Source organism: Anoplopoma fimbria, chromosome 20 (genome assembly GCF_027596085.1).
Source record: "Anoplopoma fimbria isolate UVic2021 breed Golden Eagle Sablefish chromosome 20, Afim_UVic_2022, whole genome shotgun sequence".
Classification (NCBI taxonomy): Eukaryota; Metazoa; Chordata; class Actinopteri; order Perciformes; family Anoplopomatidae; genus Anoplopoma; species Anoplopoma fimbria.
Genome location: NC_072468.1, coordinates 25,007,318 through 25,024,013, shown reverse-complemented (window position 1 = coordinate 25,024,013; position 16,696 = coordinate 25,007,318). Strand labels below are relative to the sequence as shown.

Genomic DNA, 16,696 nt, shown 5'->3' with positions numbered 1-16,696 from the left:
TAAAAATATGCTGTTATACAGCTCTTGCTTGCTAGTTGTCGTGGTAATGAGACACTATCATTCACACAAGTATTCCAGATGCACAGCGGTCAGATGTGACAACTATCCAAAAACTAGCTCAAAAACATGCTAATAAATCTCAGCCCCTCAATGCAGTCTGAGACGACCAAAAGAAGTCAAATGTGAGTGTTCACAGTGAAAACTTATTTAATAGCGACAGCTGTCCAACACCTGAACGCATCATCTGCAAGTAAAGCTGTCAAAGGCTGCAATGGAGCCAAATAAGGTCACGAAAAAACAAAAGAATCAAGAATTCAAGACGTCACGCGTTTCTTTTTGTCCTTGAAGATCTCACATGAAAACTACAGAACAAAATAAATGCATTTAGGAACTAGAATATTTCATTTCTCAGAGACTGTACAGCATAAAACATGTTACATCAAACACCACAGGTTCTCTTAAAGCCACCAGTCGACCAGGCTGGTGCAGTCCAAGAGACACAATAGTTGTCAAAGGGTGACGATAACAACGCCCTCCCTTATCTTTGTTATCTTATCTGACACTAAAAAAGAGACAATCAGTCCGGTAACTCCTGGCACAGTGAACTTCATGCATCTATAAATCAAAGATGCAGCTTCTCCTTCATTCTCCTCTTCTAGAAGCAAAATAAAAAGGGCTCCTATGCACTGTGTAATAAAAAACATTTAACCCCATAAAACACCTGAAACAGAAAATTCTATGCGTTCTCTGACTTGTTTTGCAACTCTTGTTAATTTTATCAGCTGTTTTTCTATTTAGTCTTTTATATCTTAGTCAGAGACAACCCAAATTATTTTAGTTTATTTTGAATCAATGAAACCTTTTACAATTTAATCTTTTTTCTAGTCATCGGATTATATTGAACATTTCATTCAATCTAGTCTGTCCAAAATATCCCCTAGTTCGTTTCTTTGAAGTCCCGTTGTTGTCAATCTTATAATTAAGTAAGTGAGTTACTCTGAGTCCTCCTGAATGTGATCATTGTTGTGTCTGTGTTCTCCCGTTTTGGGGCTTTTTTTATTTCTTTAACTACACTTTAGTCTCGTCTTTTGTTTGTCAACAATAATTGCAGTTTGAAATAGACAGTTTTCCTGAAGGAAACTAACATTGCCTTGACTCCAGACCACCTTGTAATCTATTTTACTTCTCGACCTCCTGCAGAAAGGATTCAATGTCCACCATGCAATCAGTTCAATGACACCCTGGTGGAAAAGACCCAAGGCCAAGGACCTTTCACTGCTGCGGCCCTTGTTTTCACTAATCTGTGTGTGAGTGTTTTCTTTAAACCAAGGAAGTACTTTATCAATTTATGACAGTCTCTCTCAAAAACAAACATTACAACGTGATTCAATGTTGTAAAACAATAAAACATAAAAAGGCAAAAGGAGCTGGATGTTCTTTTATAGGCACTGTGTAAACTATTTAAACTGAACAACATGAGTTTGTGTTACTATCACAACAAACGTAAAGATAAGAAATCATTGCGGTGTGCAAGATTTAAATCCAGTCTTCATTTTTCTGACCCTATTTATAAGCTAAAAAGATCCCGAGAAACCAACAATGTAATTAATAAAATTAAAAAAAAGAAACAATGCAGCTGATCAGTGATCAGATTTCTCCCCTACCTAGTATTGAATAACCATCTGTTGAGCTGATGAAACAGACTTATTAAGCGCACTTTCGGTTTCAGTCAGACTTTGTTGTAAGTTATTTTGGACGACTCTCTTTTTGATGTGTTGACATGTACATGGGTTGCCACAATAACCAGGTTTCTCAAGTGATTAGGTGGCCTTATCAATCCTTAAATTCAAGTCAAAAGACGTGTGTGTGTGTGTGTGTACTTACTTATAGAGGGTGAGGTCTGTAGTCTGTAGATCTACCGGGGCTTTGGGGATGGATGGAGGGGGGTGCCTCGTGTCCTGAGGGTGACGCGTCTCAATGGCCTCTTGAGGGCTCAGGTGAACAGTGACGGGAATGACGGGCAGGATGCTGATGTACCTGAAACAAGACGACCAGTGATAATATTAATATAGATTATAAAACCTGATGGGGTCTACAGAATGCAGAATCAAAAACTGGCAAATGCACCTTTATGTAGGGACATAAATGCATTTCTAGGCAGTAGTTAAATAATACAATTTTAATACAGTTTTTATTCAACCAGGAGTAAAAGACTCATTGAGATTATAAATCTCTTTTTCAAGAGTGTCCTGGTCAAGACAGGCTGCAGCACAAATAACACAGCTGGAGACATAAAAATAAACATAAAATAGAAACAAAACAACAAAATTACAGAATTATAAAGATATCCAAAGACAATCCTAATTTAGAATCACTTAAAATGCATTCAATGAGATCAGCTCCCAAAATTCATGTGATTTTGCAACAGATTCAAAGCTGAAGGAGCAGCGTACTTTAAAGCCTTTTTTTCGTAGTTCAAAGACAGTTCGTTTTTTAATTTTATTTAAATCAAACGTGATGTGATGTGAATCAATAATGTGATGAAATTGGATTTTAATGGGTTGATAAAGTCTGATATCTTAGCCAGAGTTTTCATAATTGGTGAGTAAGCTGATGTAGTTTCCAGTATTCAAGCCACTTCTGAGTCAAAGTGAGCTCATCTTACCGGTAAAGAACTAAAATAACTGAATCACTCTCCTGCCCCGCTCACCTCTTGGCTAAAGTGATGTTGTAGTAGCTGAAGAGCGACGGCCAGTGCCTGAAGGAGAGCCTCCTCCACCCTTCCTCGTCCTCTGCTCCCCAGGTGATCTGGGGCACAGCTGGGGGCGGAGCCTGGGGGAGGGGCCCCACCCTGGCGGCGCCATGGTGTCCCTGTGACTGGTTCTCGGGTAGGGGAGTTGGATCTGGTGGTGGGTGGATAGTGAGGGTGCTGGTCGGATCGCCTCCACGAAACACGGGCGCAACGCCGAGATGAGGGGGCAGGCCGCCTCCCCCGGGATCTCCCAGAGGGCTTTGCTCAGACACCTGTGCAGCCAGGTAGGTGCGTATTCCGGCCGGGTCGGTGTAGACGAGGATGCCGATCCAGATCACCGTGCCGACCTGGAGATGGAGCAAAAAGAATGACGGTGATCAGTCAGCTGAGATGAGATTTCTTTGACTTTTACTTCCTGGTCTGGCGTGAAAAAGTCACATCTCCACCTCCATCGTTTACATTCACATATCATGTCACACTGTTCAATCATCAGGCATATTTTTCTTCTTGTCATATAGACCTGTTATGATAACTACACAACAAACCAAACAAATTACACACATGCATTCTCACGGTGCCATAACCAGCAGAAAAACGTTCTCAAACTAGAGCTCAAATTATTTGACGATACCATTTGTCAGATTTAGCTAGATTAATGCGGATGTAGTCTTAAACTACCTATCCCTCTTGATGTGGTTTCAATTGCAAAGCTATTAATCCATTTCAAAGCAGTGACACACAGGTGAAAGTCAGCTTGAGGGTGCAGCCACACTGATGCGTCACTGAACCAACTAATAGTCAGTGTTGGCGGCATTAATACAATGAGAATGTAATAAGTAAAGCAATGAAACCAGGCACAGAGAGGTCACAGTAGTCCAACATTGTTCCATGAAACAGTAGACATTTACAGCAGCTCTGAACACAATCTTCTCACCATGATGATGCGCTGAGCCAGGCGCGTTCGGGCCAGGAAGTACACCACCCGCAGCCTCTTGGGGAGCCTGAGGTTCCTGAAGGCCGGGGTCTGCAGGGTGATGGTGTGGGGGGAGGGCCTCGGAGGAGGGGGGACCTCGCGGGTACGCATCGGGCCGGGCTTCGGGGGCGGTAGACCTGCTTCGGCCGGCAGGCGGCGGTTCAAGTCAGCCAGCTGTGGATGGTTGGGGTTGAGAGATTTACACGTTTTGGAAACTGTGTTGAAGACTAAACAGTTAATCTAACAAAAATACATCAACTTGAATATATTTGTTAGTTGCATTATATGGATAATACAATATATATATATATAACATATTTTACAACATATTCTTCTGAGGATTAAGGATTTAAGAGTAAGCGGATATATTTTTGGTGTATGTAAATGTATAGGCTTATGGTGCTAATGCTCATTTAGCTGTGCACTGAGCTAAACACAAATGAAAGGTTCCAGTATGTGTGTGACAGGAGAAAAGGGAGCAACAGTAGAACAGTGAGAGAAAAGATGTGCAACATGTTTGAAACCAGTAATCTGAGTACTATGCGGTGAATGTACGTGGACCTGTAACTGCCATGCGACCTCAAATCTGCTCATGAGAAAGCGGTTGTGTGTGTTAAGCCACAGTTTGACCCGTTTCATGTTAACTTTATGTTTACATATGACATTTTTTACATTGATTATAATGATTGATTGGTAGATATGCGCCTCCGTTTGTCTCAAAACTGTAACTAACCGGTTACTTTTTAAGAAAATCATACAAGAGGCTTTTAGTCTGGCGCTCTACTGACTCAATGAGCTTTGGTGCTGTATTTATAAGCACTATTCATTTAAAGTTGGTGAAATATTAATGTTTTGGGTTGTAAATGTCCTTTTATTTAATTTTCTGTTGTTTTTGATGAAGTTTTATTGCCACATTTTGTATATTTTGTGTAACTGGTCAAAGATATTCTCTAAATTGCCCAACCTGCTGGGTTTTACTTTAAAGTTAACGGTGGCATGTGTATGTGATTTTAATAAAATAATGATTGCCAATGTCTGCATGCATAAGTGAGAGTTCTCACCTCCATGCGTCGGATGTCTATCGATAGCACTGTGGTGAAGAAGAACATCTGCAGGAAGAAGTCAGACACCAGTCCAACCACAGCGAACAGACAGAACTCCTACACAGAGACACCAGGGGAGACAAAGAAAATGTTTTTAGCATTTCTAACTTTAATAAACGGGTAAAACCCGGTACAATGACTAGATCAGATAGGTCCAATATTTAAGAATCGAGTGTGTCATGTGACGCAAGAACAACACATGAAGCTCAGTGTGAAAAGATTCCTCAACTTATTCTGTCTCAGTATTTAAAACACATCTAACTATTATTTCCAATACTATAAAACAACCATATTTCTGTTACCTGGATAGCTGGCACCAGAGTGAAATATCCAATGAGGATGATGCACAGTTCAGTGGCCATGTTCTTCATGATAGACCAGCTCTCATTACTAAGACCTGGAGGGGAGACAAGGCCCAAAATGTAAAGCTAGGGTTGGTAATCTTCTTCAAAAAAAATTTCTTGAAATTTTAAATACATTCTGAAAAAGAACAAAAGCAACAAACACACTCAACATACACACACACACACACACACACACACACACACACACACACACACACACACACACACACACACACACACACACACACACACACACACACACACACACACACACACACACACACACACACACACACACACACACTTTATCCTTACCCTGAGCGATGCGAAGTTTGACCTCGAGGTCGACGGGGGTGGACACCACAGACTTTGTGAGGACCAAGACGTTCTCCAGGCCGATCACCACCACCAGGTAAGGAAAGATCTCCCTGCAGACAGAAAAACGACAAAACATTAAATATAAAATGAACTAAACCATGACTCACTTCTGAATGTGGGTTTGCATATTTTTCAATATTCTTCTTCTTTCGGCTGTTCCCTTTAGGGGTCACCACACCTGATCGTCTATTTACATCTAGGTAACTGGGGGCTCAATTTTATGATCCGCATTATTATTATTATCTTACATTTGATTTTTATATCTTTTCACACAGAAAAGCCCTGCCCAGACCGGGGATCGAACCCTGGCTTTCTCGAACTCATTGACCTGTGAGGTAACAGGTCTAACAACTTCACCAGGATGCCACTGGTTTTGCATACTGTGTATATGCTGTAGGATGTTAGCATGTGGATATGCTGCAGGTGCTGCCATTTTAGCATGTTTTTGTACCTCTGTCTTCAGGAGAAAATCTGACAACCTACCTATAAAGTTGATTTATTTTAGTATATTAAAGCCTGTCTGTGTGTGCTTGGCATATCTCCACAACCATTCATGCAGTCATGCAACAGGTGTATTGCTGGGGACCCAACAAGGTGCAGTGTTGATGTTGGTGCAATGTTGACACTCAACTCATTTAATATTAATTAGCTTAGAATAAACAAAGGCTGTGGCTCATTTACTGCAGTCCTCTACTGCTGCTGGATGTGCTAACGTAACAACAAAACCCTTCTTCACTTCTCTGGAGTCATGAGCAGTTCTTGGTAAAGCTACCAGCAGCACTTAGCGCTCCAGACAAGCACAGCACCAGCGAACCCAAAAAGCACAAGCTTTAGTGCCTGGATTATTAGCTAAAGTACCAGCAGTAAATCTAAGGAACAAATATTTCCCCATCACCCTGAAATGGTTAAGAATCAGCTTTTGTATGGCCACACATGGATCTAAAAAAAAGTGTGTGACACAGGCCAAAACTTAATTAAGCAGAATAATTTCTGGCAGGTGTCCGCTGGGAATTTCCCCCCCTGTTGAAGTGTACGGAGAGATTAGTTTGAGAGTATAGCTAAGCTTGTTCTGTAGAACCAAGTGTATAACTGGGTCACAGAGGAGTCAACAGCTCTCTGCATGTTACATCAGATCCACTCAGTACATAATACAGACACACACAGACACAGACACACACCTTATCACTGCCACTATATCAGCAGCCCTCTATGCGGAGTCAACCACGCGTGAGCGGGATGTGTAGCTGGCATGCATATCTTGGTTGTGTTGACTTTGATGTGAGCACAAGCACGGCCCCGAGCAGACCTGCGTGGATCTTGTCCACTGGTTGGACAACAGTGTGCCGTTATCACGCCACAAAGTCTGCTTTCTAATAATCCTCAAATGATTGGACAACCATTAAATGTCAATATCGCTACATCTCCGCCCCCTCGTGAAGTCCCGCCCACATCCACGTCCCGTCTCCTTCATCCATACTAACACAAATCCAAGTAAAAGTCAATGCAGAGGAAGCGGGAAGTCAATAAGCCTGTGTGTGTGTGTGTGTGTGTGTGTGTGTGTGTGTGTGTGTGTGTGTGTGTGTGTGTGTGTGTGTGTGTGTGGACCTGTCCTTGTCTTTCAGGGATTCAGATAAGAGATAATGATGAAACTGTAACAGCCATTAAATATTAACAGGATACATTTGAATATCAACAGCAGTGTGAAACGAGCGCTGCAGAAATGGTTCCATCTAAAACTCAGAAACTTAATTTCATTATTTTTCTGTGACTTCCTATAAATAAGTTGGAGATTTATTGATTTTGCTCAGTTTGGTTTCCCCTACAGTTGGTCTTATTAAAATAAGACTATAAAAATGTTTCTGTCAAAAGAAATGCACAAAGTAAGATACATGTTGACATTTTCCTGATTCCATCCGAAGAGTCAACAACCGGGTTAGCACCTCTGTGAGGCTCCACTTTGACACACTGGTGCTTTGAAATGAATGCTAACAATGCTAATATTTAGCAGTTACAATGTTTGTTATGTTAAACTTCCAAGTTTCGCATGTTAGTGTGCTAATATTGGCTAATTAATAAAGTCAAATAAAAATAAACTCAAAAATTAGGTAAAGCTGAGACTGATGGGTCATCACACACTTTTAAACTGACCCAAGATGAAAAGTTAAGGGTTTGCCAAAGTTTGTTTGGAGAAAGTGTGAGTCGCTGCAACCACGAGAGGTCCTTGAATGTGCAGCCACAACTAAATATTATACAGTTTGCTTCAGCAGAATGAGAGATTAGCCTCGGACAGACAGAGCTTCACACTCATTCTCTTGGTGGACATAAAAAATGTTTTGCATTCCTACCCTCCATTGAGCGTGGGTGTCAGTCCAAACAGCGTGCAGAGTCCCACAGACATGAGCAGGGAGCTGAGGACCGTCACCACAGCAGCCAGAGCCAGACCCCACTTAGACTTCACCATGTCTATCTTACCTGCAGAGGAAAGAGAAGACATGATGAGGACAGGATACTACATCCATCCATCCATTATATTCAAAATGAAAGGTTATCATATAACTATTTTAATACTTTCTGTACTGAGCTGGCTTTTTAAAGAGACTACTTCATCACCTCAGGTGTATAACTTGAGTTGTGATTAATTCTGTGCCAATTATTTTTTTTATTAAAGGTGGCATGCAAGTGTTGCCAAACTGGAGGATTTAGATGCCAATGAATAACACCAAATCTGATACTTAATTAAACATGAACTTGAAACTTGACTCAGCCAACAGTAGATCAAGAAACATTTCAATTTTATTCAAAATATCTTATTTCTTTCCCACTTCTATATTCAACCATTAATTCTGAAAATCCCTAGATTGTAAAGATCTAGCTACATAATGTTCTTCCAATTGATTAACATAAGAGGATGTTTATAATTATGCCAACAATGAGATTAAATTAATGAGATTAAAAACTAACATGTATTTTATCAAGAAGTAAATCACTTTCTCACTTTGTCTTACATAAAAAATGAAATTGGCAAAACTGAAGTAAGATGCAATTTCAAGGTTTCAAGGTGCAAAACATGAATCAACTAACTCATACAAGTGTGAATATTACTCTGTGTACATTGACTATGTATGCGTTTGTTTCCTGCGCTGATGTTTGCACAGGCGAGTCGTCCAGGGTTAAGTTCTTACAGTGGAGTACAATGTTCCTGTGTGAGGATTATCCTCTGCACCAGACAGGAACAACCCTGGCACACATCTACACGTGTGCACACAAAAGACTTAATGGGCACGAGTCTGGATCTTTTGCACATTTCAAGAGTTTAAGTGGTGTGTGTGTGTGTGTGTGTGTGTGTGTGTGTGTGTGTGTGTGTGTGTGTGTGTGAACAAGGAAATAAATAAAACAAATAAAGAGTGTGGTGGGACTGACGTGTGGAGAAGTAGATGTAGGCGAAAAGGATGATGTATGTGGTGACGAGGGGGATGAGCTCCGCGATGCCGATCTCCTCCTTGAAGTGGACGTGGACCATGTGGTCGTCTCTCAGGCTGCAGTTGGCTGACGGGTGGAGCTGCTTCAGACGGGACCGCAGGCTGCCCAGGAACCTGGAGACACACGGAGACATCCAGATCATCATCAGCACCGCAGATAACATCCCTCTAAATGACTTATTATATATATATATATATATATATATATATATATATATATATATATATATATATATATATATATATATATATATATAGATATAGATATAGATATATAGATATAGATATAGATAGATATATATAGATATAGATAGATATATATAGATAGTGACTGTAAGGAAATTGTAGTATGATGCAGATGATTGGCCTCTTTTTTAAAGACAGACCGAATAAAATCCACATTTCTTCCTGTAAATAATAGATTAAGAGACGATAAAAATAAAAATGAAAATAAAATAAAAATAAAATAAAAAAACAATCCAGCACTTTGGTAAAATCTAACTTGTTGACTAAAACGCAGTGTAACGATTGTTATATTATTAATGCCTCAAATATCAATTATGCAAAATGCTACTCCAGTCATAGTAAGCAGCCAGCAATAAGTAATGCAGCCTGTAAGAAGAGAAACAAATGGATTTTGGATATGTAAAAAAACTGCACGATTTAATTACCATTCATGTGACAAAACTCCTGGAATGCCCCTAAAAATATATATATATATATATATATAGTTCTCAACAGAGGCAGCAGACTTTGCGTAAGAAAAGCTGCTTTAATATGATGTTATAAAGTGAAATAAAACTGAAAAGAAAAAGCTAATTTAAATGTTCCCTTCACAGACGAAAAACAGAAAACTTTCTGTGATTTCTGAGCAAAAGCAGAAACGTATAACTGCATTATTATTTTCTCTTCTATTGCATATGTAACTCACCTTGCGTCGTAGCTGGACAGCACCACGGTGATGGTGTACGTCACCACCCTCTTCCTGTTGTAGTGACTGACCCCGGTGTACTTCCCAGGGACGCCAAACAGCAGGTCTACAACACAAACACACAGAGTGCAGCTCATTAGCACATCATCACCCATAAATATATGCAATGAACAATATAATTGTCATTTTCAAACCATTTTATTCCACTGATATACTGATAATATACTAGCATAACAATGCAATTAAACTCTTTTAAAGAGAAATAAACTTTTAATTCTTAATAGTCAGACATGCACGCATAAGCTTAAATTATTTTATTTATATTTATATATATATATATATAATTGATATAATAGAAATATTATGCATATTTTTATGCAGGTTAAAATACCTTCTAGATGTGATAAAACTATATTAATACTTCAGAGAATCAACAAAGTGAAAACTAGCAGATATAAATACTTCTACAAATTAAAGATTATATTCTTTGCATAATATATATATATATATATATAAACAATATAAAAACAATATATTAGAATAGACTATTACGCGTGGTTTAACAAAAACTCTGCTGAATATCCTGGCATTAAAATGAGCTTAAAATGTTGGTGACATTCTTATGTAAACAAAAACAGATGTAAATACAAAAGGCATTATTGAGGTCAACAAAAATGACATCGATTTTCTGTAAATGACACTTATTGTCATGTTGTAGTGAGTCACAAATATTCAGTAGCCAGTCATTAGTCACCGGTCTGACTGGCCGAGCTGTCCCGGACTCCGGCTCCAGAATAAACTCCTCTAACCTCTGAAATCACTTTGAGCTGGAAGCTGAGGCAGAATGCTGAGCTGGCTTTTCCCGACCAGAGAGGGTGATTTGGTTCACTATGTCAGTGGGCAAAGCTTTTATTCAGTAAGTCCCCGAGGAATGAAGCTGCTTGTTCTCTGATATGAATGCCTCTTAGTTTTCTGCTAATGCTAATCCCAAACGCTCGCTGCCTCCCTACAATTACTCCTGTTGATGGCAATCGAATGGAACGGTGGCAGATTGCCTCGTTGGAAGAGGTAGAATAAAAGCTTCTGAATAAACTCCTCTCCTTTATTGCGACACCATTATAACAACAAATAAAAAAGGTTTATATAAAAGATGCTCAGCATGCTAATCATCTACCACACAGTAAAATGCTTTTTCCTTTCCGACTGGATATGGTGACTAATCTTTAATATCATAGAAGAGCACAGCGCTCTTGCAGCAAAGGTTAAACTGAAGGTTTCAAGGGTTTTCTACTCATTTCAAGACAACTCACTAAGAGTAATAAAACATCTTTAAATGTTTTCATATGTCTGCAATGATATTTTGTTTCAATAAAAAGACTTCTAAATTAATGAAAATAAACAATCAAAATGTCTTTAAAAAAACATATTTTTTAGCTCTGAAGCTATATTCAGTAAGGTCTGTTGCACTTCATTTTTTTTAATACAGGTTCGAATAACTTCTAGATAAAACTAGCGAATAGAAATATTTCTACGAATTAAAGATCCTTCTTTTGCGTGAATGTTTTTATTTATTTAATTTGATTACTGTAAAACATTTAGCAACAACTATTTACATGAATAAATGCTCCAAATAATCCTTAGGGTTACCTAGATGTTCACAACACATTTCAACCCAATAAAGTGAAAAATAAGCAACTAGTGTGTCTCAGAATACAAAAACTAGAGACGTATTTGGAGTAAATTTATAAGATTTAACACAAGTCCATGAATTTAATAGAAGTTGTCACATTTAAAAAAAAAAAAAAGAAAATCCATGACATAAGGGACAGTACGGATTGTTTGAAGTGGGGTTGTATAAGGGTACTTATCCAGTCAGTGTCTGATGGCAGGCGGCACTCTTCACTACCCTGAGTTTTAAATTCAAATGAACACTATATTTAGAATATTTTTTCACAAGCTTATGCGTGCACACACAGGCCCTTTCTGTCTGGGAACCGAAGCAGTTATCTATGATCTCTTCAAGGCAACAAGATTCAACAAAACCACAATTTAACCCCGCAAAAGACAGTGTTGCTGGTTTAACACTGCCTCGATCGGTTAGTTTTTTTTGTGTTATTGTGTGAATCTAAACAATCCAGGCAGGAGTAGACCAAAAACTTAAGTGTTCTGCAAGGTAAATATTACAGTTTTTTTTTCAATGGAGACTGGTGGTTTTTAAGCAATTTTTAAACAGCTTCAGCAGCTTTCTGGGGGCTTTCTGTAAAGTGGTGAATATATTCTAAATAAAATGTAAACCTAAACTGATAATGATTTGTTTAGGTGTCTAACATACGATTTGCTGCTGCCCCTGTCCACAGCAGCATATTGGTTTGCACCCAAACCCGTAATGTTGTTCGGCCAGCTGCCACTGACAACGCATGAATACCTCATTCAACCCCATCCAAAAAAATTCAAACTATCCCTTTAAAATGTCACCATGGTCTTCTGCATGAACGCACACAGAACAACACCAGGAAGGTTCGGGAATATAGGAATTTCTATCACTTCAATCTCAACTTTACATTTCAAAACTCTGTTTGTCTGTGTACATTCTCAAACTGACTGAAGTCACATCCGACACCTTTATGCCATTCTCTCCTTTTGATTAAACTTCCCTTCAGCAAAGAAAATGAGCATGTGTGCAAACTGTGCATCAGCGTCCTCATGCCTACCTCGCAGCGTGGCCGAGGTGTGCAGGCCTTTGGGCTCATGTTTCTGGATGGTCTTGAGGAGGTCGGGGTCCTGGTCGAACAGCTCGCGCTGGTTCTGCCAGTAGTTGCCGGGAGACACGAGCAGGCAGCCGTGCTCGGGCAGCACCGACTGCATCCGCCGTAACCCCGGAAACAGGTCCGTCACCTGGAGACACAGCGTCTCCAGACTGCGAACCCCAGAGCTGATGGTGGGGGGAGGAGGGGGGACAAGGAGAAGACGGAGGTGAGGAACAGAGGTGGAGGAGGGGAGAGGAAAGATATTAACAAAGCTTATAAATACAAAAAGCTCCTCGTGTAATTAGTATTTGAGCAGAAGATAACATTAATCTTTCAATTATCTATCCATTTAACTGCATAATTGAACAATAATAAAAGTCATGTCACTAAATTAACTCGACAGACTTAATTTAAAATCCAAAATCATCAATGTGCAGCCTTGTTTAAAACATGGATGATGGACTTTAAATATTCAGTTATCACTTTACCTCCAGTCAAAATTATACATTTATTAAAAAAATTGATTGATTGTTTCATTATTCAAGAAAAAATGCCAAAAGTTAACCATTTCCAGCTTCTTAATTGCGAGGATTTCTCTCCGTTTTCCATTTTAAAATATACCAGATTGCTTATCTTTGGGTTTTGCAGTTGGTCAGAAAAAACAAGCAACTAGAAGACGTAGATTTGAGACTCGAGCTAATAGTTGGGACGTGCAGAATTGTTTGTTGATGGGGGTTGACACTGTTTTTACATGTGTTTACCCGTCAGAGTGGACGTGGTTGCGTATCTCCTCCAGCAGGCTGAAGGCTCGACCCAGCGGAGACCGAAACACGTCCACCGGCACCAGGCTGCTGTCCCACGGAGACACCGCCGCCTTCACCAACACCTGCTGGATGTAGGCAACCGGAGGACCCCGGTACTGCAGCACACACACAAACAAACACACATTCAGTTTGTCTACTCAACCAGCCGCATTAGCAGACTTTAATGCTTTTTAAACGAGAACTCGAGACAGTGAAAGTATTTTCTGTTGTCCTTCCTAAAAGGCCTTCTGTAAATTAAAACTACTGCCGACAAGTAAGTGAGCCGTTGCTTTGTGTTCTTCCTCCATTATTCATGAGCCTCCATCTTGCTTCTGCTGTCAAACTTGTCAGCCTTGTACTTTCAGAGTGACAACAATATGGGGGATTCAGATTCCAGACTATGATTAGTCGTAGGTTGGGATTAGGATTCAAGGTTTAGATATTCTATGAATGAGGAAAAAATTCAGGGATGTTATAAACATATGTGTGTGTGTGTGTGTGTGTGTGTGTGTGTGTGTGTGTGTGTGTGTGTGTGTGTGTGTGTGTGTGTGTGTGTGTGTGTGTGTGTGTGTGTGTGTGCTTTCTCTTCTCATACCCAGTCGGGCCGTTCTCCGAGGTCTCCCTGGGGCTCATGGGAAGGGACGCTGTAGTCTCGCACCCCCGTGGTGAACTCCACAGGACCCGTCCCAGGCAGGGGGAGCCTCAATAACGGATAGCTGGGAGAGAGAGAGAGAGAGGGGGGGGGGGGAGAGGGTTGGGTTCAGAAGATGCATAATAGATATGAAACACAATTGTGAGAATGTTTGAACCTCTCAAAGTCTGACGATTTTTGGAAACTTTTGACCCCTGAACGCATCATTTAGACAAATTTCTTGCAGCTGAATAGCTTATAACCAGCGGATACTTGATACACACGTGTTTGATGTGTGTCTGTGTGTGTGTGTGTTCACGATGCAACACCTTCAGAGAACCTGACACCTGGGCCTCGGGCTTTTCTTGAAAGATTAAGTGCTACCTGGAGAGATCTCCTCCCAGTTCCTCCTGGAAATGGGCTGGTTCTTGTGAAACACGTTTCCTCAGAGCACCAAACCAACTAATTTCTTGCCCTCGGTGTGTGTGTTTGTTTATGTGTTAACAAGTTCATTTTAAAATGGTGGTGTTGAGCAACCCTTAAACATCGCTGACAGATGAGCTTTCAGCGGCGGTTGGAGAGATGGATAGATAATAAACAGTGTGTACCTGCTTTATTTATTTCTGCTAAGTGATCATGCAGACCAACCATCAACAAAACACAACAAAAACACGGTTGAATGTAATCCTCTCTAAATCAAAAGTCGTGGGAGAGAAGCTTTTTTAGCACTCAAGCATTATTAAAAAGCAGCGACAATGAAAATGTGTGTGCGTTTTGACACATTGTAGTGTTAAACTGGTGCTTGATGGTTTATGGTTATAATTAGGATTATACTCGTGTCTGTTGAAAATGTGTCTGAAAATTAGACAAATTAAATCCCAAATCTGAAGACTCCACTTACGAAAGATCATAAAAAAAAATGTATGTGATATAATAAGAAAATGGATTTAGGAAATTATGATAATGTACGATGACATCATCAGCTTTCCCAATTAGTTATCACACAAGCCTCCGAGGAGGAGATTGGTAGGGTCAGGAAATTGATCCCTAAACTGAGGAGCGAGTTATAAAGTATTTGCTGAGTCACTGTTATTGATATCAGTAACATTAGCAGGGCGGTGCATGGTCTTTTTGTGCTGTTGGTCAGTACAAACACCCTCACTAGATAATCACTACCTCGTTACCTCCGATAACGCCGCCCCGTCACACAACGCTGTTGCAGAAGCGCAGCCACTAAGTCAACACTGTAAACTCTGTAAACTGGGTTATGAGACGTGTGGAGGCTCTCTCGATCATAGATATATTATGAATTTGGAATTTAGCATGTTTAAAATACATTATTGGCCATATAATATAAGAATAATTTAATTCTGGGGTGCTGTGATTTAGTATTTGCTGAGTGACTTGTTATTGATCAGTAACATTATCAGCTTCCACGAGGACAGTGCATGGTCATTTTGTGCTTTTGAACAAATATTGCTCACTTCTTTCAAATTTCCCTGTCAGTTTGGATAGAAGCTTTTCCTCTATCTCTCTCTCTGTTTTTCTCCCTCCCCCCCACTCTGCAAGGTCACTGTACCTCCACAAAGGCCTCTTTTGTGCACAGCCAGCCCCCCTCCTGACAGGCAGATGGAGGGACAGGCCTCCCATTCTCACAAGGGCCATTTTCTCACAGCCCTCTGCTTCGGGGCCGTGCCTTTTACATCCCCGTCGTCAAGCTCTTTTCTTTCACGTCGCCCCGGGTGGCGGTCAGCGGCCTACTCGCTCTGCACGCCTGCTGCAAGGTGCCGCGAGGACAGATCGCAGCAGGTGCACGTGTGCGTTTTCGGGTTTGCTTGGATTGTTTCACAATGCCTCCGCTGATGCACTCAGAACAACTCTCTGACCTGTGTCCTCTCTCTGTTTTTGACCAGAGATTTAGCAAAAGTAGAAGTGTGCGTGTGGAGAGTGAGTGTTTGTGGTGTCAGCGGGGGGGTTATGTGCGTGCAGATGGCCGGTTCAGACGAGCCAAGCCTGTTTCTTGTCCGACCAATCACTTTCCCTTCAGTTCGGTCCGTCTACACACGATAACAACATTGCTTTACTATCATTCAAAAAGGGGTGCGTACTAAGAAACAGGCTTTGGGGTCAGAGGTCGAATTCCAACAACAGCCCAACTGACAATCCCTCAAACAGACAAAAACTTCTCAGCATCAAATACTACTTACTAATCAGACACGTCAATCCTTTTATCCATATAAGTATTTATGGAAACACATGCACGGATGGAAAAGAGGTTGATGCCTTTGAAGCGTATTTAAATTAATATTCAGAGCATTAATACTGAAAATATTTAAAAAAAGTTAAATTGGAGTCATTTCTAAATGAGCAGAGAATAAAATGACTCACTATATGTGTGTTGGTATCCACACACACACTTACGACTACATTTGCCCATTTGGGGATTTTTGGGTTGGCACCAGGCGGCAACTTGGTGAAGCCAATACGAACTGTCTAAAAACCTGCATTCTCTCTAGTGTCCATCAGGGGGCGACTCCTCTGGTTGTCTATGAGAA

The 16,696-nt window shown here is 40.4% G+C and overlaps 1 protein-coding gene across 3 annotated transcripts in view; it reads right to left on the bottom strand.

Annotated features, from left to right (window-relative positions):
• scap (SREBF chaperone) overlaps positions 1 to 16,696 on the bottom strand; it is a 30,782-nt gene that overhangs the window by 9,512 nt on the left and 4,574 nt on the right. For all 3 annotated transcript variants that reach the window (XM_054622081.1, XM_054622080.1, XM_054622079.1), the window contains exons 3-14: positions 14,106 to 14,226; positions 13,469 to 13,626; positions 12,672 to 12,892; positions 9,961 to 10,066; positions 8,971 to 9,143; positions 7,896 to 8,022; positions 5,488 to 5,600; positions 5,131 to 5,225; positions 4,787 to 4,885; positions 3,687 to 3,899; positions 2,711 to 3,099; positions 1,885 to 2,037 (exon numbers count right to left, since the gene is read on the bottom strand). In XM_054622081.1, the coding sequence (XP_054478056.1) occupies positions 1,885 to 2,037; positions 2,711 to 3,099; positions 3,687 to 3,899; positions 4,787 to 4,885; positions 5,131 to 5,225; positions 5,488 to 5,600; positions 7,896 to 8,022; positions 8,971 to 9,143; positions 9,961 to 10,066; positions 12,672 to 12,892; positions 13,469 to 13,626; positions 14,106 to 14,226 (1,968 nt within the window). The remainder of the gene's footprint in view (positions 1 to 1,884; positions 2,038 to 2,710; positions 3,100 to 3,686; positions 3,900 to 4,786; positions 4,886 to 5,130; positions 5,226 to 5,487; positions 5,601 to 7,895; positions 8,023 to 8,970; positions 9,144 to 9,960; positions 10,067 to 12,671; positions 12,893 to 13,468; positions 13,627 to 14,105; positions 14,227 to 16,696) is intronic.